The sequence below is a fragment of the Aulonocara sp. 'chitande type north' Nkhata Bay genome, linkage group LG5 (genome assembly GCF_057382095.1).
Source record: "Aulonocara sp. 'chitande type north' Nkhata Bay isolate Kocher_YH1m ecotype deep benthic linkage group LG5, A_spYH_male_GT1.1, whole genome shotgun sequence".
Classification (NCBI taxonomy): domain Eukaryota; kingdom Metazoa; phylum Chordata; class Actinopteri; order Cichliformes; family Cichlidae; genus Aulonocara; species Aulonocara sp. 'chitande type north' Nkhata Bay.
Genome location: NC_141348.1, coordinates 23,598,607 through 23,621,729, shown reverse-complemented (window position 1 = coordinate 23,621,729; position 23,123 = coordinate 23,598,607). Strand labels below are relative to the sequence as shown.

The 23,123-nt window shown below is 39.1% G+C and overlaps 3 protein-coding genes across 11 annotated transcripts in view; 1 reads left to right on the top strand and 2 right to left on the bottom strand.

The window, feature by feature from the left end:
- LOC147330604 (6-phosphofructo-2-kinase/fructose-2,6-bisphosphatase 4-like) overlaps positions 1–10,600 on the top strand; it is a 39,842-nt gene extending 29,242 nt beyond the window's left edge. For 4 of the 8 annotated variants that reach the window (XM_086292310.1, XM_086292312.1, XM_086292307.1 and 1 more), the window contains 12 exons: positions 1,231–1,347; positions 1,429–1,525; positions 1,826–1,892; positions 1,990–2,064; positions 2,157–2,213; positions 2,711–2,832; positions 3,233–3,440; positions 3,540–3,686; positions 3,782–3,886; positions 3,989–4,118; positions 4,226–4,288; positions 4,579–9,292. In XM_086292310.1, the coding sequence (XP_086148436.1) occupies positions 1,231–1,347; positions 1,429–1,525; positions 1,826–1,892; positions 1,990–2,064; positions 2,157–2,213; positions 2,711–2,832; positions 3,233–3,440; positions 3,540–3,686; positions 3,782–3,886; positions 3,989–4,118; positions 4,226–4,288; positions 4,579–4,760 (1,370 nt within the window). In that variant the 3' untranslated portion in view covers positions 4,761–9,292. The other 4 variants (XM_086292311.1, XM_086292313.1, XM_086292308.1 and 1 more) reach the window with 2 other exon arrangements.
- On the bottom strand, positions 10,372–15,319 carry arpc4 (actin related protein 2/3 complex, subunit 4). Its single transcript, XM_086292317.1, has 6 exons — positions 15,058–15,319; positions 12,503–12,621; positions 12,288–12,399; positions 12,078–12,173; positions 11,009–11,179; positions 10,372–10,913 (listed from the first exon to the last, which is right to left on the bottom strand). The coding sequence occupies exons 1-6, from the start codon at positions 15,058–15,060 to the stop codon at positions 10,908–10,910; spliced, it is 507 nt and encodes a 168-aa protein (XP_086148443.1). The 5' UTR covers positions 15,061–15,319; the 3' UTR covers positions 10,372–10,907.
- Positions 15,320–16,716: 1,397 nt separating this feature from the next.
- Positions 16,717–23,123, bottom strand: LOC147330602 (ras-related protein rab7-like). 2 transcript variants are annotated; one of them, XM_086292298.1, is made up of 7 exons: positions 22,910–23,123; positions 22,575–22,658; positions 22,395–22,457; positions 21,621–21,747; positions 21,217–21,435; positions 18,391–18,519; positions 16,717–18,283 (listed from the first exon to the last, which is right to left on the bottom strand). In XM_086292298.1, the coding sequence occupies exons 3-7, from the start codon at positions 22,445–22,447 to the stop codon at positions 18,179–18,181; spliced, it is 633 nt and encodes a 210-aa protein (XP_086148424.1). In that variant the 5' UTR covers positions 22,448–22,457; positions 22,575–22,658; positions 22,910–23,123; the 3' UTR covers positions 16,717–18,178. The 2 variants fall into 2 exon arrangements, with proteins under 2 accessions (XP_086148424.1, XP_086148423.1); XM_086292297.1 differs by lacking the exons at positions 22,575–22,658; positions 22,910–23,123 and having other exon boundaries at positions 16,719–18,283; positions 22,395–22,532.

Below are 23,123 nucleotides of genomic sequence, written 5' to 3'. Positions count from 1 at the left end.
TTGAAAGTTGTACATCAACTACTCAGGATGATTTTTAATGAATTTCTGACATTTCCATAATTGTATTGACTGTATCGGGCCGTTACATTGTAATTTGTGCGCGCGCATGCGCGCGCGACTGTTCGCGCGCGTGCACGTGTGCGCGGGTATAGGCTTTCAATCGGCACATAAAGCGAAAAGGCGCTACCGTAAAGACTGGTGTAAAAGCGCAAGGAAATTTATGCGGCGGATAGGAGGCGGCTGGCTTGACCGCGGCTCACAAATGACGGCTCACTTTACCGCGGTTGTAATGTGACCCGGGTGCTTGGTTTTGTGTCTGATTTTCTCTCTCACTTTTCTTTTCTTTTTTTTTAAATTTTTTTTTTTTTTGCTGAGTCATTGTCTGCCTTCCCCAGAGCTGTTTTTAGTTTTAGTTAAAAAAGCTATAGCTAGTCCAGTCCCGTTTTGGCATAACACACATCAGTGACCATGTAATAATATTATGCTGCATGAGTCTCCTTAGACATCAGTCTAAATTTCCTTATCTCAAATGTATTTGATGTGTGGGACTGTCTCAGTACTTAAAGATATTCCTATGGATGTTTATTTTTTTGCATAAGCAGGTTTGTTTTTTGTTTTTTTTTTACTATACAAACAAATAACAGCAAAAAAGTAATTAGTAACAGAAGAAAAACGGAAATTGCTAGTTTAAGTCTTTAATTTAAACACTTGTTTGGGGCTGTAACAAGCAGACCTTTGTGGTGGTCCAGCTGAATTTCAGCCAAGTCTGAGTTGTTGCGACTGCAGAGCACAAACCTGGCATTTTCCCACCTAATTAATCAGCATGTGCTGCTGGTTAGCTATTAAGGAAACATGTAGGCTTCTGTTCTGCTGTCTGAATTTATGTGCTCCTCACAGCCTTGTTTTTAGCTGCACTTTTAATTGTCATTTTTTCTTGATCTCGGCCTGTCTCAGACATGTCGGAGCTGGCCCCCAGCTCTCATAGAGCCCAGCGAATATAAAATGCACATGAAGGATTTTAGTCTGAAGCACGTGGCTTGCATTTTTAAGCAGTTTCATTGTTTTACCTCATCTTTATTCTGTAGCAGTGCATATAACTGTTACAAAAAGGGGGGTTTTTTTCTCCAAAAAAGCCCTCTAGACTAATTGGTGTGAATTATTGTTGATCACCAAATTAAATACGTGAAAAGCTTTCAAATTTAGGTTCTTTTGTCTCTCCGTCTCTGTCAGTGTGCATGACAAACTGCCCGACCCTCATTGTGACAGTTGGACTTCCAGCCCGAGGGAAAACCTACATTTCAAAGAAGCTCACACGCTACTTAAACTGGATAGGCGTGCCAACGAAAGGTAGGAGCCACTTCCTTAAAATCATGCATAAAGTGACAACCAACATTGCTCTGTGTAAACATGACAGCCGTCTCTCAACAGAGTTCAATGTTGGCCAGTACCGGAGGGAGTGCCTGAAAATCTACAAATCCTTTGAGTTTTTCCGTCCAGACAATGAAGAAGGCCTAAAAATCAGACGGTGAGTCTGCACATGGTTTTCTGGATGTCATGCAAAGTTTCATTCCAACCATTCCACCAGACTTCACCCATGTGTTGAAGAGAGGAGAGCTCAGCTGTGAAATTACCTGCTGGGTTGATCGGTCAGATTGAAAACCTGGTAGCTTTCAGCTATTGTTGGCACATGGATTAACCGCTACAGCTTGGTTTCATGTATAAAATAATACATTTTTCTTTCACGATGTAAAAAAGAATGCAACAAAGACCTAGAATAATCCCAGTACAAATCTGAAATGTAAAAATCTCTCGTGTCTTTCCACAGTCAGTGCGCTTTGTCAGCTCTTAATGATGTACGGCAGTACCTGAGCGTCGAAGGAGGACAGGTTGCGGTGAGTCCTTGATTCTGTCCCTGACGTCTGCTGTAATCCTAGAACACAGAAGCATATAGAACGGCTGCATAACGCTTGTTTTTCCATGTTGTTTCAGGTCTTTGATGCCACTAATACAACAAGAGACAGAAGAAGGACCATCATCATGTTTGCTGAGCAGAATGGATACAAGGTATGTTTAAAGCAAGATGGTACTCTCTTTTTCTTTTTTTTAAAATTTGGATTGGCGACCTCAAAGTTAGCTGTATTTTCTTGTCATTTCAGGTATTTTTCGTGGAGTCTGTGTGTGAAGACCCAGAGGTCATTGCCCAAAATATAGTGGTAAGCTTTGTCTCCTTTCATTGAATCCAGTAGAATCAAAACAGGACTTTTAAAATTTCTGATATACTTCCCCAAACATTGGCTGCTGAGTCCAAAATAAAAATCAAGAGAAAATTTAGCTTTAAAGTTCATCAGAACTGAGTTGCAGACATAGACTTTATATGAAAGATGGATGTAGCTGCTGTAGCATCACCAGTTGGTTAGTGAAGTCCAGTTTTGAAGCTTCGTGTTGAGCTTTTTAGAGTGCTGCTGTCTTGGTGTTTTTGAAAACACACATCATGATCGAGGTGTGGATGGGACTCAGAAAACAAGGATGCTCGCCTGAATGGTTGTTTAGTTGTTGCGAATGAGTCTTGAACCAAGCTTAGACTTTAAACTAATTACGAAGGACTTCACTGAGGTTGCAGACCAAGACAGAGAGAGTCAGCATGAGGCAGCAAACTTCCCCTTCCTTGTTTCGTCTGCTCAAATCCTCTCCTTGTGTTTCCTCTTTGTAGCAAGTTAAGCTGGGAAACCCAGACTACATTGACTGCAACTCAGATGAGGCCATCAAGGACTTCATGAAGAGAATAAAGTGTTATGAGTCATCCTACCAGCCTCTGGATGAGGTTCTCGACAGGTGACGACATACAAAACATGAAAGCGCTGGATTTTCAGCTGGATTTCTTGCAACATGAGTTAAACATTAGGTTTGATGTATGTAGATGTTGAACAGTAGGCTCTGAAACAGGGATGCAGTTCTCCTTTCAGTCATGAAAACAAATGGAGCTAGAGTTATTTAATTTTTTTGCATTTTGCACATTTTACCTCCATCTTGTATCTGGGCTTGTTTTGCTTCTTTTCACAATGGAGCGGGTTTCTGTCTTTATCAGCTGCACATCTGCTAGTTAGGTCATGGCTGCAGTTACATGAGAGGGTCAAATTTTAGGATAGCCCTACCCTCTCACAGTGTGACCCATCAGTAGAGTGGATGAAATCAGTTCAAGCTCACAGGTGATTAACAGAGCGTCTCGTTTCAGGGATCTGTCCTACATAAAGATAATGGACGTGGGCCGTCGTTACCTGGTGAACCGTGTCGTTGACCACGTCCAAAGCCGAATTGTCTACTACTTGATGAACATCCACATCACACCGCGCTCCATCTACCTCTGTCGCCACGGTGAGAGCGACCTCAACATCAAAGGACGCATCGGAGGAGACTCGGGCTTGTCTGACAGAGGAAAAGAGGTCAGTGTCTGTGCATGTAGAGAAAATATGGCAGCACATATGTTTCAAATCACCGAGTTGATCTAATGCATCCTTCTGTGGTGCTCTCTTGCTGTCCAGTTTGCCAAACGTCTGAGGAATTTCCTCCAGGAGCAAAACATCAAAAATCTTAAAGTGTGGACGAGCCAGATGAAGAGGACAATCCAGACCGCGGAGATCCTTGGAGTGTCGTACGAACAGTGGAAATCTCTCAATGAAATCGACGCTGTATGTCCACTTCAAGTTTTCCTTACTTCTGTGCAAAAGCCTCTGTGGAAACATTTGCGTAAATGCTGAACATGTTTCCTCCTCTCTTTCCACAGGGCGTGTGTGAGGAGATGATGTACGAGGAAATCCAAGAGCGTTACCCTCTGGAGTTTGCCCTGAGAGACCAAGACAAATACCGGTACCGCTATCCGAAAGGAGAGGTGAGCATAAAACTTATTTTTTAAGGATTTTTTTAGTTGTTTTTTGGTTGTTTGAGTTTTAAAAACAGTTGAGAGTGTGACTGATCTGCGAACCTCATTCAGTCATATGAAGACCTGGTTCAGCGGCTGGAGCCTGTGATCATGGAGTTGGAGAGACAGGAGAACGTTTTGGTGATTTGTCACCAGGCAGTCTTGCGCTGTGTTCTTGCATATTTCCTGGACAAGACTGCAGGTAAGAAGGACTCAAAGTAGGTAGTTTGAAGTTTTTTTTACTTTACCATCAGAGTATGCTTTTTAAAGTCTGAACCTGAAACTTACTATAACTTTCTGTCACCACAGATGAGTTGCCTTATCTTAAGTGCCCTTTGCACACAGTACTGAAGTTGACACCAGTGGCTTACGGTAAGTTCTGTAAATTAAAAAGCTTCTAACACATTCACAGTTATGCATGAGTCCTTAAATTCTATTCTTGTTGTATCAGTGGAAACAAAATTTCAGCTTGTATTAACTTGTATCAAAAGCAGTTAGATGTAAACTTTAAGATAAATATTGTGAAAATGTTTATCAAAATAAAACACCTAAGATATTAAAAATGGCTTGCCAGTGGGCGTGAACATAATATTATATTTATTTAGTATATTTAAAAAGGAACATTTCTGTATTATAAGTAACTACTGTTTGCTCTTATGCAGGATGTGAAGTGGAGTCTTTCTGTTTAAGCGTGGATGCTGTAAACACACAAAGAGACAGACCAGAGGTAGGTGTCACCAGCAGCACTCAGACCTTTGACCTCACTGCATTTTTACCCTGTGACCCACAACTCAGTCAGGAGGCTCCCTCACACTGTATACATAGGAACCACGACAACAAATAATATTCAATGAAACAAATGATACTCAGGCAACATTATTACAAATGTTTAGATTCTCTAAGCTGCGGACTCAGTGGTGTTTCACACTCTTTAGAGAAAAGAATTCATATAAAAACAGAATTTAAAGTTTGGCTTAGTCTGTGTGCAGATTCAGTATAAGGTTTTAGGGTTTAGAATAAATTTGTGTCTGTATGTATTGCTGATGCTCATTTCACAGTACAAACAGGGGTCTGAGGGATCTGAATGGAGAATCCAGAGAATTGATCTGTCAGTTGGCTGTAATTTTGTATCTGCTGATATCTAATCTCAGAGCACAGGTTACCGTGGCGATATCCTGCTGAGAACAAGCCTATTCATTTATGTCCTCTGTAAAGGATGTTTGTTTTTGGTCTATATCTTTTGATTTATTTGAGCTATGCTAATAAATCCTGACTAGGGATGGGTATTGATAAGATTTTCACGATTCCGATTCCATTTTCGATTCTGTTTAACGATTCGATTCTTTATCGATTCTTTTTAAAAAAGGAGAACACTAAGGTCGATTAGCTTAGAACTTTGTTTTACATCTTCTCTTTGAACAAGATAGAAATTTAGAAGTAACATGGCCTTACAAACCCAACAGTGAGATCTTAAGAGATCCACAGCCTACGGCTCTTCAATGGGGTGTCACAGGGTCCCCAGGAAAAAAATTGTAAATGTAAAATAATAAAATAAATATTCTTCTGTAGCAATTACACAAGAATATAATATAATATAATAAGAATATAATATAAGAATGTTCCTGCCTACAATTAAACACATTCACTTACCAAAAATCGGGGGCATCTGCTGTGGCAAATGGGTTCAAGCCTTTTACCACAAACTTAGTCACTGCTCTGTGACGTTCGTCTATCCTGGCCTGAAAGGAGACGCTACCGGTAGACTGCAGCGACAACTGCCAGCGAGCGCCAGCCAGACTCGGTCTGTCTCTCTCATCATGGTCACCTAAATGCACAGTAATGGCAAGTTTTGTAATAAGGCAGATCGCACTAACATAATATGCACTGTTAGTTGATTATTTACCTGCCGCATTAACGGGAGAGGACGTACAAACGTTACCGCTGCTGCTGGGTTGAGATTCACGAGTGTGGAGCGCAATTTAAAAACACGACATTCACTTAAGGTTATCGTGTGTTTTGTGAGCAAATGCTTTTGCATATTCGTAGTGTTTCCTCCCTTAAATGAAGTATCTACTTTGCAAGTATTGCAAGTTGCCCTGTTGTCATCCGTTCTCGTAAAGTTATAACCAAACTTTTGAGCGTTTGAGCCGCTTGGGTGCTGTGTTTCCTGCCAGGTAAATGACGCTCCGCAACGTGGTGACATCATTCGGGGCGACTGGAATCGATAAGGGAATCGTTTTCAAAAATGGCAAACAATTCCAAGGAATTGAAACAGTGGGAACCGGTTCTCAACAAGAACCGGTTTTCGATACCCATCCCTAATCCTGACGTACTAAACAGAGGACATCCTGGGCTTTCCATTGATATCTCTGCTTTTAGCTCCAAAACTTCAGTGGGAAGAGGAATTTTTCCTCGGTTCTCAGGAGGATGTATTCCGATAAGAAGTGAACCACCTTCGTAGTAGAGAAAACAAGGGTTAACCAGTCCTGTTTCATATTACAGACCTTTGGTCTCTCAAGAGGCACAACACCTATTCCAACATTTACTGTAGCTCTCACTCCTGAGCAGGCCTAGCAGTCAGTACTAATCCGTCTGTTTCTTCTTCGCACAGCGATTGTAAACTTTCAGTCACACGTTCACTGTCCATCCTCCAGTGATCCCTGACAGCAATCAAAACAACTGTGAAGTCGCTTATTATTGACATTTCTACCTCTTTTCTCATCAGCTATGACTTTGATTTTTTCCTCAGGTTTGCCATCTGAGTAAGAGCTGCATGCTCAGATGGCTGTTTTAGGATAACTAAATGTGTGCGCTCATGAACATGTACCAATAGCTTTGTGTTAGATTGTGGTTGTGTGAGACGTTGTGCTTGGAGTTAGGCAGGTGGTTGATATTGTCAGAGTGAGTAAAGGGTATATGTATGCTAGTCAAAAAAAAAAAAAGAACAGAAATTGCACGTTTTATGCTGTGAAGTACATTTTAAACTTTGTTTTAAATCTACTTTCTCAGCACATAATGTTTTCAGTTCTGGTTGATGTGTAATTTTACTGAACACAAGTGAACTCGTACACCTCAGCATTGATTCTGTTTACTGCAGTGGTCTCACTGACTGAAGTCGACCCATCCTGTGTTATTGTCTTAAGTTTAAATATGTAGCATATGTGTGAACACAATGAGGAAAAATAACAGGGGCACTCCTTCAGTGTTTTTAAGTTGTTTTAATGGCATTTCAAAAAAATTAATTTATTTCTGATTGTGGCTGATTTGTATTTACATTCATTATTTATAGACGTGTATTTTATGCATAATGTAGCTTGTTTTCTTAACTATGTGATGGAGACTGTTGCTTTAAATCTCAACATTGTTGCTGTTTCTAAAATGATTCAGTTTCACTATTGCGATCTAGGCTTTGTGTCTGTGCTACCAAAGTGAACATGTCAAACCTCCAATAGAACCAATAAGTTGTTTTACAAAAAATCAGCATTAATGTTAACTTGCTGCTGGATACAAAAAGACTGATTTACCGTATTTCCCGGACTACAAAGCGCACCTGAATATTAGCCGCACAAGCTAAAATCAGGGGAAAATCCTGTTTTGTACATACATTAGCCGCACCTGACCAAAAGCCGCAGGTGTTTCAATATTGACTTATCATATGTAAGAGAATATGCACAAAGGGAATTGTCAGGAAAGAGATGGCTGTTTGGAGACACACCCCTTTTATTAATATTTTGAAAAACAAGTTATGGGTACATATTTGCACATGTGCTGTGCTTCATAAATGAGTAACAAATGTATTACATAACAATAACCTACAGCACACCAGAAAAATAGATTCGGACTACCTTTTAGGCTCAGGTGCAGTGACACGGCTTTAACAAGAAGAAAAGTCAGTCATTCACCACCATCTTCCTGCGCTCTAAAACCACCAAAGTCCTCTTCTCCAGTGTCGGATACGAACAGGATCAGGATGGCTTCGTCATCCACTCTCAGCTTCTTTCCTTCGTTGTCACTTTCAAAACCAAAGAAATCCTCATTGTCATTGTCAGTGTCAGAGTTGAACACCCTCTGAAGGGCCGTGGCGGTGTCCTCCTCTTCATCATGCAGCAGTCCAGCCCTTCGAAATCCGTTGGTGATCGTGGATGTTTTCACACTTTTCCACGCTGTCAGAATCCACCGGTGGAGTTGAGCACAACTTGCTTTTCGCAAGTTTATCGCCGCTCGTCATCCACGACTCCCGCTGAACGCGTAGCGCTACTTTGAAGTTTGTTTTTCGCGCTACTTGTACGGCACTATGTTGCCTGGCGGATGGACATGTGACCAACATACCACTCTTGAACCCCGATCCTTCCGCCAGGCAACGTAGTGCCGTACAACAGCGGAACAAACAAAACAAATCGTCTTACGATATCACAAAAATCATGGACAATCTATAGAAAAGCCGCACCTGACTAAAAGCCGCAGGGTTCAAAGCTTGTGCAAAAAGTAGCGGCTTATAGCCCGACAATTACGGTAATTGAATGTAACATCATTTCTTCTCAACTGTGTTGAGTCTTGCACATTGTACACATAAAAATCTAGATAAAAATAAATATGTTTGTTTCTCACACTATTTTGGTCAAAGTGTTTATTTTGTCAAAGCTAAATTACACAAAGTGATTACACTTAACGCAGAAAACTGACTTCAAGTCATACATGTCAGTGGGGTGTGGGTAGATGTCTGATCAGCGGCTGATATTAGCCGTTTGGCGATGTGTTAACACTGATGTTTATAACAGCTGAAAAATTAAAATTGAGTGTTGCTGTGGTATAATTTATGCATGGTTTCTCCACCAGAGGGCACTCTGCAGCTTCCCAGTTAGCAACACACATTTGGAAGGCCACAAATAACAACCAGCGGATCTGAGTAGCCGGGCTGAATAAATAACTACACATTACAAAAGTATCTGTCAGTGTACATGAATATTAGGTTTTTAAATAACCAAATATCAGTATTAACAAATCTGACATCAGTCGTGCTCGAGTGTGAAACGGAATAAGTTATCAATAATTAAGCTGTGTATCAATACTTGAAAATTAAATGCTAGCTTCTGTAATGCCCTTTTAACACACATTAAAAATCTGTTTGACTTTCGTACCGCTAAAGGCCTCTGGAATATGTTTTAATTATTTGAAATCAACAGTTTAAACAGATTTTTTTTTTCTTTTTCTTTAATGTCATCATTAAGAATCACTGTAGCTGCACTCACAAGGTCTGCTAGTACCACCTCATGAGACAATGGCTCATTCTTATACTGAATATGGAAATCAGGTAATTAATGAACAGGTGAATTAATGTAAAACTAAATGTAACTCAGTTTTTTCCTCTCGTCCCTCTTCCAGAATGTGAATGTGCAGCGCAGCACTGAAGACGCTCTGCAGACAGTCCCTGCTCACTTCTAACCTCCTCCACTTCCTGTTCCAGCCGAGACCTCATCTGACTGTTTTTTTTTAGGATTTCTGAACAGCCTTCACGGTGCTGCTCAGCTGCTGAATGAGGCAGCTTTTTGCCTGTCTCAGAGACATCTTTTTACACTCTCACTGTAAAGCACTTTCTTTAAATGTCCTCCATTTTATACATTTATTTTAATCGCAAAGAGCTTGACTCTCTTTGGGGGGCAACAAAAGGCAGATGTGATTTTTGTTTTATATGTGGACCTTGTTAAAGGTGCAAAAATATTAACTTTAATCATTGTCTCCATGATTATATTAATATTTACTGTATAGTGGGCATTGTATACTGCCATATGGGCCTGTTGTTCGTTTCTGAAGGTGTTTTTATATGAAGAAAGAGAAGGAAAAAAAACACCAGAAAAAGATCGAGGACACTAATCACAAATTGCTTCTTAAGTGTTTTCCTTTTCTTGGCTGTTAACGTTTCTTTTTTTTTTTTTTTTTAACTAAATGGAAAAACGTGCCGTGACCGCGCTGTGTTATAAATGAAATCATTCCAGAGATTTAACAGCGAGCAACCCCCCCCCCCTCCTGAAAAAACATTATGGGGGGGTTGAGATATTAAATGCATGCAGCGTGTTTTCTCAAAAACGTAAGCTGATATGCTAAAAATACGAAATGAAGCGCTTCCATTGTTGTAATCTTATATACAAATAGCTTTGTATATAAGACTAAACGTTCAAAGGCTGTTACATAAAGCATTTTAAATCACTCCAACCTTCACAAATGAAAAAGATTATAACATAAAACTGTGAAAACTGTAGGTGCATGTTTGTTAAATTTGTGTGTAAAAACATGTGTATTATACTTTTTGTGGGGTAATGGCTTATATTACTATACTGGGGGGAAAAATAACCCAAAATGCCTTTTGTGTTTCCAGCTGTTAGACCTCAATAAATTTGAATGTTTCTTGTAAAGAAAACTGGAGTTGTGTTTAAAGACTGAACAGAAATCACAGAAAATACAAAGCAGACTGGGTTTTTTATTCGTCTTCATTGCCAGCAAATGTATTCTTGTTTCATCGACGACAGACTCGTCTGTGTACTTGTGAACTACAGCAAGAATCATTATCCAATTGATTGCATTCATGGGTTGAAGTCTGTTGTAACAAAACAGGAAATTAATATGCATATAGTATATATATATATTGTCTATATATTTAAAAAAATTAAATTATCTGGAAAAAAAAAAGATCCATATTAGCCTGTGCTCATGAATATTGATAACTCTTTTTAAGGACCTGCCCTGACTCGTTATGTTCAAGGCAGAAATGAATGTTTCACACGTAAATCTTCATTATGTACAACCACCAACATTTCTGAGCACAGAGGGAATTAAAGTTTAAAGGCTAAAAGCTCATTGGCCTGTACATCATTACTGTACGTCTTATGTAGCTCAGCTTTTATTGGCTGATCATAGTTTGTCTCCTCTGATGTGAACGCTCCACAGTGACGGCCAAGATTGCAAAAGGAATGCATTTTTCCGAGTTTCTTCGGTCTCAGAACTGCAACAGAAGAACAAAAAGCAATGAAAATCATATTTTAACTCTTGGTCATCTTTATTTAAAGTTTTGCACGTGAAAGAATTACTGAAACTCACATTTTTGAGGAACTCCTCAGCGACGATGCGAGCCCTGGCGTTGACAGACAGCTTCATTTCACTAATCTCCTTGTCAATTTCCTCCATGAAATGAATGACAAAGTCCACTAGCTTGTGCTTGTACATCTGTTCTGTGTGGAAATTGGTGATGAGAAAGCTGATGTCATAGCCCTGTGAAATTAAAGAGAACAGTAATGTTAACGGTGATCTCATCACCACATTCACTTGAACTGAATGCTGTTGAGTTCAAAAAGTAATATAACTCTCAATACTTGAATCAATGAGCTTGTTATTTGCAACTAAACTTTATCTTTTATTTGTGGAAAACACTGGAGGTAAAAGGGCAGCTGCTATTTTAACCTAAAACAACTTTTAAGAACATGTCGCTACCTACATAACTATATAAAGTTTTTGTGTTTAATAATGTTGAAGGTTCATAAAAGTTTTTATTTTTAATTTTCCTCTTGAACACTGCCCACCCCTTACATACTACATAAAAATACTTAACGAAAAGATAAACAATTAAATGACAGGAAAGCTCACAGTAAATTAAGAAAACATTATCTTTCATAATTACAGGACAGTCTGTGCAATGACCTATCATACGATTTTCTGTATTTTTGCACATTTATCATGTGCTAAATGACCCATTTGTGGCATTTATGCACCTATAACATGTTATAGGCATTGCATCAGTTTAATTTCACAATACTAACATCTCATTTATATACACAAAATTATGAATGACATAATGGCACCATGTTGCCCAGCAACCACCTACCAACTGACTAAAATCCTCTGACTAAACAATACTGATGTACTGTATGTACTGATGATAATATCATTATTAGTAATAATAACAATAATAACGATGCGGGTTAAATTTGATGTTGTCTTTGGTTTCTTTTGGCAAATGAATTATAATAAAATATGTGTAGAAAGCTGCAGAATTTAAAACAGTTTTTTTCATTTTTTAAATATTATAATTATTGTCAATGGCAACAAAATGCCCAACACCTCTAATAGGAACCATCTAAGTGTGACTGATGCATTTTCCAAGGCCACTTACCTCCACTGGTTTCCTCCTCAGGATGAAGAAGTTCTCTGCTCTCATCATCATGAAGCGCATGAACTTGTGGCACAGAATCTTCTCAATCTCATCGGCCTAGAACAAATTAGTTAATTAATGAAAAATAATAATGGGAATTACAAACAGCTGTGACGTTTACATGAGTGTGTTAATTACTAACATCTGGTCTAAGTCAGGGTCTGCACTCACCTGCTTGACAGCGATGCTGACTCTGACAGAGTTGATGGAGCCTTCGATCAAAACCTTCTCCTTGTCATTACGGCTGATGATTACAGGCTGGAGGAGCAACTCTTTACTGCTCCTAAAAAGAACCAGAGAAACACACACGCAGACTATAAACACTATAGATCCGTAGGCATTGTGATGTTAAACTCCTTCAAGTTTTACGCTGTTGCTAGGCTCACCTCACTTCCACTTCTGGCTTGTTGTGTCTCTCCACCACTTGTGAGGAGAAATTCTCCAGGCAGAGGGCGGCCTGCAGTGTGGCACGCACAGCGTTGAGATACGGGCGCAACGTTGCTGTCTGAGAGTGAAAATCGAAGAAAAAAAAAAAAACAAGAGAATATTTTCTTAACCATGTCTGTCTATTCCCAGGTACAGCCAAGTGTGACTGGACAATGAGAGGTCATGAGTGTTTCATACAATTTCTCCTGCTTGCAATACTTGCTTATGTTCAAAAGGTATGTCAAGTCAAAATACAGTCCTGTCATTAACACCAAGATAAAGGTATCCATAACAGGAGAAAGAAACCACCAAGAAACCCACTACTGATGCTGGTGTAGAAGATATATAAAATCTCAATCAATAAGGGGGAAACCAACATAATACATGCAGCTGTTGTAACGCAGGTAGCTCTGAGTGACACTGATTCATTTTTGGCACATGGACGACAGGAGATTTATTTAAATCTACTGTAAAAACATCCCCAAAAGGAAGTTGTCAGCAACTGCAATTTAGCAACTTCCTGTTGGGGATGACAATGTGATGTGACAGACAGATGTTATAGTAGGGTTAATGAGAATTTCACCCCTTATTAGAAATAAATTGTGAGAGATTAGAATGGATGTGGTCAAGCGAGTCATCTTTAACCATATGTATGTGTACACCAAGAAAACATTCCTAACATGGTCGGGGTTTTCGGGGATGACTGTGGCTCCATCCAAAGAGCATGAAAGGGCTGAATTGTTTGCTCAGTATTAAAAATGATGTGAGTCATATGTTATGGCATTTGCACTCACCAGATCTAAACCCAGTTGAAAACCAAAGTAGGATTTTCAGTTGGCGAGTTAGCCCATAATGAGATACATATTGTTTGATGACACTTAAGGGATCCTCATCAAACATGTTTTTATTTTATTTTATATTGTATATTTTTTAACTGCCAAAAAATGGTAATGACTTTGTTCACTTTATCCTCTGATCACATCCATAAATCAAAGTCATCAATATCACAATGCAGCATACACTCATTGGTCACTTTATTAGGTACACCTGTTTAGCTCCTTGTTAATGGAAATATTTAATTAGCAAGTCCCATGGCAGCAACTCAGTGCATTTAGTCATGTGGACCTGGTCGAGCAATTTGCTCAAGTTCAAACTGAGCATCTGAGTGGGGAAGAAAGGAGGTTTTAAGTGAGTATTTCAGAAACTGCTGACTGACTGATTTCCCCACACATCCATCTCTAGGGTTTACAGAAAATGGTCCAAAAAAAAAAAAAAAAAAAAAAAAGGAAAAGAAATATACAGTGAGCCGCAGTTCTCTGGGTGAAAATGCTTTGCTGATGCCACAGGTCAGGTGACTGGCCACAGTGCTTCAAGCTAATAGGAAGGCAACAACTAAAAAAACAAAACAAAAAAAAGAAACAAAACAAAAAACCTTCTCCAAAATTGGACAACGGTAGACTGGAAAAGCTTTACCGGTCTGATCAGTCTCAATTGCTGCTGACAGTTTCAACAGTCAGATGGTAACATCAACATTTGAGGTAAACTACATGAGAGCATGGATCCATCCAGCCTGGTGTCATTGGTGGCGTGATGGCATGAGAATATTCTCTTGTCACCAACTGAGCACCATTTAAATCCCACAGAGAGTACCCAGGTATTGTTGTATACAATGTACCCATCTTCTGATGACTGCTTCGAGCAGGATAAGACACCATGTTTCCTAGCTCAAAACATCTCAAACTGGTTTTGTGAACATGATGAGAGATCAGATATGAATCCAGTAGAGCACCTTTCTGATGCGGTGTAATAGAAGGCTTGGATCAAGAACATGCAATCAACAAACCTGCAGCAACTGTGTGATGCCATCGTGCCAAAATGGCCCAAAATCTGTGATGAATGCACCTTGTTCAATCTGTGCTATTAACATTCAAGGCACACCTGAAGCAAAACGTACTAGCAAAGTGTGCCTAAAAAGTGTTCGGTGAGTGTTGCCACATGCCCTACAAAAGTCAGTAAGACAAATAAAAATGTTAAAAGCTTTTATTCAAATATGCAACATGGCTTAGCAATAGAATTTTTTTTTTTTACATAAGCGCCAGAGGGTGCAGCACCTCCACCCTAAATCTCTCCTTATCAAACATAACATCGGGTCAGCTGTGACAACCAGCTCGCCAGATGCAACCCTCCCTTTTCAACACCGCAGACAGCACTGTACGCTATTTAACAATTAATATTACTACAGAGTAAGGACCTATCTGTTCACACCATCAGCATGAGCTATAACCAAACAGCAATCTGCCTTTTCTTTTAGCAAGAAAACTAGCTGGCTAAAATTAGCCTGTTAGCAATCCCGGTCACCTAGCTACTCTAAGTGTCACAAATGGGGAGTAACAAAATCCGTTTATGGGTGCATTTTCCGTTAACGAACGGCTACAAACCCAAAACCCACAACGCCAAATATGTACGACTATTCAGCTATGTCGTTTCATAAGCACATATGTCTAATTTCTCTTACCATTTCTCAGTGTCAGGAGAGGCGGCTAAAGGCGGAAGTAGCTGCACTAACGGAGTCTCTTCTGTGAATATTCCGGAAATTATCCGCTGCTGCCGCCGCTGTGATGATACTGTCGATCTGTAACCAAGCAAATACAGGGCCAGTATGGCTGATACCAGTATCGATAATAATACTTATAATTTATAAAGGAAGTGTAGCATTACTTATGTAGAAGTGTATCATGAGCTGTTTGTCATGACTTGAGAGTAATCATCATCAATTTGCAAATCTGAACATTCCACGATAATTAGTTAACACAACAAACCACACCTTTCAGGTTTTCATGTATATCGAAACTATTACGTTAAAAAGGAAAGCAAAGTGAGTGTCTGTTGTAGCTAATTAACGTCTACCAACATTATAATGCACCGTAATGTGAAATGGAAATGGAGATGATATATCTTCAGGAGTGGGACCACACCTCCATACATGCCCCTTCCGGTTCTCTGTCTGACCCCTTGTACTACAAGCTGTTTGTTCAAATCCTAAATTGCCTCAATTTATGCTCACACCATCTGCCATTATCTACTAGAAACGCTGTCAAACCTTTGACAAATTAGAATTTAATCCCAGCTAGTATTTTAGTTTCCTTAAATGGTAAGTCATTCCAGTAAAGCAGCTATAATTGCTTACCTAACTGGAATGCAGCTTTTGCAGTTGTCAGTAACGCCTGAAGAGCCTGCGGCTATTACTGCTTTTTCCGGTATTCTTGCTTTGCCTGGAAAGCAGAACAAGAATACCAGATGCTCATTTGATTCCTTTCCAATTCTATTTTTTCAGAGTTTGAGAGTTCTGGTAATACACAGTACTGCATGGTACTGCTCAGTGACACACACTTTAGTAAGCCCTATGCTTATTTTGAACATGGATAAAAAGAAATGCTTTTATGTGAGCGAGGCCTGTCTGCAACAGGATGCATTGTTCTGTTGTATAAGGCCATTCCAACATGTTAGCAGTTATTCTGGGTGATTTCCATTTTTTCTATAAAGTTAGGAGGAATAGCTATTGCTATTTTTCTAACTTTTTAGTGTTTTGCACCCATCCATCCAATTTCATCTGATTATCCAATTCATGGTGGCAGGAGGGACAGGTTACCAATCTGTCACTGAGCTAAATAGAGACAGAAAATTCATCTTCACAGGCTTGGTGATGCAGTGATTAGCACTGTTGCCTCATAACAAGAAGGGCCTAGAGCCTTTCTCTGTTGAGTTTCAGTATTCTTTCCAGGTAACTGCATACAGTCCAAAGACATGTGTGGGATTAGGCTAATGTTCAACTCTAAAATGACCGTAGGTGTGTGAATTGGGTCTTTTGCCAGAAGTGAATTTATCCCAAGTGGCCACATCTGCCACTAAAAAGCGAGAACGTAAGTGACGTAGTAGCTCATCCATCTCACTATCCATCACAATTCACAGGTGGTGGCAATATTACTTGTGTGGAGTTTGCATGTGCTCACTGTGCCTGTACCGGCTTCCTCCCACAGTCCAAAGACATGCTTTTTAGGTTAGTTGGTGATTCTAAAGTGGCTGTGGATGTGAGAAGTGCTTGAATTGTATAGAATAAAACACTGCAGAAATGTTTGGTTAAAATGTGACTTTTAGTCTAAAGTGCTCTGAGTGGTCAGTAGAAAAACTCCAAATGCAAGTACATTACATTAAAATCCATCCTAAGGTCAAGGAGGCTCAAAAACAGTCATTAATAGTGCAAATTCCTATTATTCACCGGCAAATGAAAGAGTTTGAGTTCAGGAGTATTATGACTACACTGAAATAAAAAGCATGAAAATATATGTATCAGTGTGTCACTGGACTGACTATATTACTTTTGTTAACACGGTGATAGAAAGGCCCCGATATCCAGTCCCACCACCCTTAATGTGGGAGTCAACAAATAGAACCACTCACAGCATGATCATTAATGATAAGATCATGATCATCACGTTTTAATATGATACGTGATATACGTTTAAGTGATATACGAAAAAGTGTGGCAAAATTGTATTTTGAGTTATCAAAAAAAAGTTTAAGCAGGAAGAGTAGTAGTGGTTTTTGTGGAAGGATGAACGCTAAACACCTCTAGCTAAAGCAGAAGTGCCAAAATTGCAGTTCCTCTAATAGCCACTAGATGGTGTCTTGTAAAGCAAGTCAAACCTGACAGTCTCCCATGTTAAAACAATGCTAAATAGCGTTAAAGACCATGTTTAAAATATAGCAAAAAAAAAAAAAATGTACATAGGATCTTTTAAGATAAATATCAAAAATTTTAACAACAAAATACTAAAACATGAGAGCAAAAAAATTACTCCAAAACAAGTTTATAAATCTAAGTTTTAAAAACTAATCCACCAAGTCCACAGATCTCAGGCTCAGAGGGAGAGATGTCTTTTGTACTCTATCTCTATCTTTGTATGCTGCAGAGCCAGCAAGCCCTGATCACATGACCTCTGGGACATGCTGGAGATATATGGATGCAAAAGTTCACTGATGTACACTGATGCTTGTTTATTATCAAAATAAATCAAAACGAATCAAATAAAATAAAAATCTTAAAATGTACATGGAAGTTCATCGGGAGTCAGTTCAGCTGAATTAGCAACAGTGTGATATGTGAGTATTTACAAGAGTTTGTCAGTCGTGCAAGCTTCAAAGTTCCAAGGAAGTCTTGTTAAGATAATAACCATCAAAACAAATGAGCAACTTAAACCCAATGAAGTAAAGACATGAAAAATATTCAGTCCAGTTCAGAGCATGACACAGTGGAGTTTAACTCAATTTCTTAATCGATTTAAAGTGATAGAAGCAAAGATGAACCAGAGATTTAATGCAAGCATTCAAAGTGAAAAATCGGTCAAAGGTTACCCCAAGATTCCTGCGAGAGATGCTAGAAATGTGTATTAATTTGTCTATAAAGATAGAGGGGGCCCTTCCATGTGCAGCACATTGTGTGAAGGGTAGTGTTGAGGGAATAAACAATGGCATGGAGGAGGGAGAACAGTAGGCTGTTTCCATTCCCTGGAGGTGATGTAACCAAGGTGACAGTGTGTTTCCAAAAAGTTAAGAGAGAAGATGGTTAAAGTTTTCCCTTAGCAGCTGCATCTTTTTGCTGAAGACTTAGATTCATCATTCTCTCCAAATACTATGGGCTCTGGGAAGTCATGATACAACTCCACCTCTGTCCCCTGTGAGACCTGAAAAAAAAAGCCAACAGAGTTTTGAAAAGTCAATGGTCACACAATGCCACAATATATTCCAAAACCAACATTTTTTCCCCTAATTCCATAAAACTGTAACTCACCTGTTTGAGTGTGTTACTTGCAATTGTCTGGAATGCCTGTTCTAGATTTGTGGCGTCTTTCGCACTGGTCTCAAAGTAGGGGATGTTGTTCTTACTTTGGCACCAGGCTTGAGCCCTTTTGGTGGTCACCTGTGGATATACAATATCATTAATAATCATCTAAATTATACTCACTGGATGGTGTCAGGCTGGACCCCTGTTTGCTTTCAGAACTGCCTTATCTCTTTATAACAACAAAGTGCTGGAAATATTCCTCCGAGATTCTGGCTCATTCTGATTTGACACAATCACACGGTTGCTGCAGATTTGTCAGAACAGTGTGGACACTTTGTAAATGCTCCGTTTTCTGTATTAACTGATCATAAAGTATGATCCAATGTTTAAGTCAAAAGTACAGATAGAAACTACATCACTCACTATTCTTATCTTCTTATCTTTAGTTGTGGGCCCACAACTAGGTCAGTTAGCCTAAGTGCTAAACTATCTGCCTTTATAGACAATTTGTCTACCAATAGACTGACAAATTTCTAAACTTTGAGATTACTTTGTGACACTTTATGGACATCAGCTATGTTTAAAACACTAGTTTATTAAGCTATGTACAAATAGCAAGAAACAAACATCTTTATTTATCCCATACAATAGCCTTTAGCCAATAGCCATAGCCTTTACTCCCTCTGCTCAGTATTGTAATTTCTCCTTTCTCACACATCTGTTATGTCCCCTGAGACGTCCAGCGGACACGGAAAAAGCAAGAAGAAGTGTTGAGGCAGAAAAATAGTGAAGGAGGCACTTTTAAGAGCAGAAATATATTTTCTTTTAATTGTTAATTAAACTAAAAGATGGACAAACTGCTATCAAAATAAAAACAAAATAAATAAACAAAATAAAACTTAGCAGTTGATTACTATACAAAAGAATGAGAGATGTAAAATGATCAAACACACCCTCCTCTCCAGAGAGTATGAGTAAAGAGCTCCCTGAGCTTTTTCTTCAGCAGCAGCTGAAAAACCAATATACACTGACTGGATTTGTGACGCAAGACTGCAAACAGCAAGAGGCACCATGTGATGGGAGGTTCCTATCCCACAAAAACTTTGTGCAGTAATCTCCACAAACCAGCTGTATTGTTTATCTTTGGGCTTTTATCTTAGTTTAAAGATGCAGAATTTCTATAGGTCCTTTGTATTCACTAAAGTTTAACCAACATGTTGCCATGCCCATTTCCAGTTTTTTGTTGTCCTTTGGAGAGCTTCCTAGTATTTGCAATCTGTTAGCAACTGAAACAATTTCAAGGAGGTTTTTGGTCAGCGGATACACATGTAGCTCCATGTCCTGAAGGATGTACATGTAGCCCTCAGGACCAGAAGTTGCCAGAGGGTCACTAACCAGTCTTTAGGGCTGTGTGACTAGGATGTTGAAATCTTGACCCTTGACATTATGTAGTCACAATTATTGTCACACATCCAAAGTGGCAGCCAAATAAACATCACACGTCAGTAGCGTTAGATGCAGAGCACCAGCAGTTCAAGTTTCTCTTCTCTCTGGTAAAATGATCGTAGCTTTGACCAGCTGTTTATCTGAGACTTCTAAAACACCATCAGTAGGCGTCAGGCAGAAGGATGGTGTCTGAGCTTTTTATAAACCAGACCGTACTCAGCAGAAAAGGCAGAACAAGCTTCCGGGGACTTATCTGTAAATTCACACTGCAGCATTATGGCTCACACATGCTGAGGCCAGTGCAGCGAAACCTCTATGCACTTGAATTCAGTGAAAAAGGTTTGAGTTCTGTTCTCAGAAAACACTCGAACTGGGTGAATATTTCCACAGGAGACACCTGTGCACCTACAGTAGCAGAACGAGAGCTTATCAGCTCCAATCACTGCAACCTAATATCTGTGTCAGCCTCGGTTTCTTTAGTTTAAACTCCCACCAACGCTGGAACTCGCTCTATTGTCCCTGCTCAGGCTGACATGGCATGCAAGATGGACCTACAGCTTAGCATACATTTTAAAACTAAGAGAAGGTTTAACAGAGAAATAATCAAATTGAATGAGAAGATCTGGCTCTTCCAACCCTACCGCACTCAGTGCTTTGGACTTTCCTTCCTTGCTTTGATTGACAGACACTAGAAAAGGTTTTACTCTGCTTTCATTTATGAAACATATCAGAAAAAAATAGTGTTTTTTCACAAAAAATATGTGAGAGTCTTGAAAGTTTATCTTTAAATCTTATCCATTTATAAATAGACTTGAGAGACAAAATCAACCTTGATTTCATAAGAGGCTGCTTTATCTTTTCCCTTACCTTAGTCATATCTGTGGCATGTAAACAGTCATCACATTGTTACTAACACAACAGAAAGTTTACTGCTCCAGCCGTCTTACTATAATATTTAGCAGTATTTCCTAAAAGATCATCCTAATTGCTTTCTTATATAAAAACAGGCAAATGTTATGTTATACAGTTTTACCTGGTCAGTTGATTTCTGTCCCCTGATGTCTGCTCATTCAGGTACATTCATCAGTGTTTTTAAATAATATCAAGTGTGATTTAGACAGTCGGTCAATAACACTTGAGGCAGTAATTTAATAGAAACACAAACACTCCCATCAGTCTTCATTTTAGTCAACATACATCTATCAGCTAATCTTTTAAAACACGAGCACTTCGTTTACCATCATGAGCTGGAAAGCACCTGCATTCTTTCTGATAGGAAATTCAATACCAGTACTGGGAAGTAAAGTTATCTATGCTATGGCAGAGACAGCCTTCTAACAAACATACTGAACCCGGACCTTTTTGTCTCAGGAATCTCATACCAACCTCTCTGTTTTCCAAGTCAATCTTGTTGCCTAGCACCACAAATGGGAAGTTCTCAGGATTTCGAGGGCTGGCCTGGATCAGAAACTCTTCCTTCCAGTTGTCAAGCGATTTGAAGGTTTTTTGCGCTGTCAAGTCAAAAACCAGCACACAGCAGTCTGCTCCACGATAGAAGGCAGCATTCAAAGACTGATACCTTTCCTGGCCAGCTGTGTCCCAGATCTAGGCAATGAAAGAGAAACGCAGTTAGCACCAGGACACCAAGACTAGAGATAATGCAGAACAACAACGTCCTACTAAGGACCTGGAAATGTCTTTTCTCAATAAAGCTGTGCTTGAAGCCTTAAACATTAAATCTTCATTTGTCCTCATATGATCAAAGAGTCCATCTACATTTTATGCCACACCTGCAATACAACAACCTGGTCTCCAACCATCACCTCCTTCGTCATGAAGTCTGCTCCTATTGTGGCTTTGTACTGGTTACTAAACTTCTTGATGGCATACTGGTTCATTAAGGAGGTCTTCCCAACACTGAGAAAAGAAACAGCAGCACAACAGATTTATGAATGTGGTTAAAGCTTTTTAAAATTTCTATTCCAAGTTGAGTTTAAATAAAAGCAGCATGTAGTATAGACAGGTTGAAATATGACTGCTTCAAGCATATCACCAACCATTTTAACATGTGGTCTGTATAGCAGTATAGCTGGTTATATTGTCTGTATTCATGTGGTAAAGGAAAATAAAACAAGAGTAGGGTAATATTATCCATCCATAATAAGAGAATAGATTCAGTAAATTCATTTTCATCTTTGATCAGTGCAAATACGTAATAATCCACGTGAGTGAGAGAGCGGTGATTGGTACGAGGAAGCAACTCTGACAATCAAGAAAAATGTTTGTTTCGCTCTCAGTTGTGGATATCTGATAAACAGCTTTGTGTTGTTATGCACACTTAAACCACCTTTATTAAGTAGTTTTAAACATTCCCTTAAACAGTATTTCAGAAACTAAGGTATAATTGTGCATAAAACAATAGGATTAACTAAGTCTTACATGCAAGATACATAGCTAATATTCTGACTGGCGACAGCTTATTGCACAACAACAACAACTCGTGCCAACGACGAAGTAACACACTTTAAAATTACATTTAAAATACATTAATATCAAAACCTCACAATGAATCTCCCAGGAGGACGACTTTCAGGAGAACCCTCTTCTTGGATGTCATTTTTCCACAGCTGCATTAAGACAAAACGCAAGAGAGTTTAGTTACTAATGCTTTCCTGACTTCCTGTGTTGCGTTTTCATGGCCCTGCACCAATCATGTATGAATGCCACTCATTCCAGTCATGTACCTTATAACCTGTTTGGCAAATCAATCCAACTCCTCCTCAAACCAGGTGACATCAAATGTTTCAGCTGATTTCGGTGTCACTAAGCTGACAGCACACAGATTTCAATTCACTGTCAAGCTTTGTATGGTATAATTATGCAAAACAACCACAATCACAAACATAACATGAGTTCTGTTCAACATGCATTGATTAAAGAATTTGTTTGCCACACTGGATATGACTGATCTAAGCCGTGGCTCAGCCACACCCAGTGTGTCAACTGGATCTAACTGTTGTGTAATCTTTTTTGAACACGTAAGTGAAAATAAGTAAGTGAATATATATTGTACTGCTACCTTTAAGTGTCGTGATCAGCTGATATATTTTAGAGCCCAAAGCTTGAAGTAAAAAAAAAGAAAGAGAGAAATTAGATTGTTTGTAATTTTGAGTCTCTGTCTCAGTGTTATTTCCTGTTTCATTTTGATAGTCTCTTGTGTCACGTGTTTTGTATTGCTTCCTTTTTCTTGTTTTCCTTGAGCAGTTTCAGCCAGGGTTTCTCATTTCCCTAAT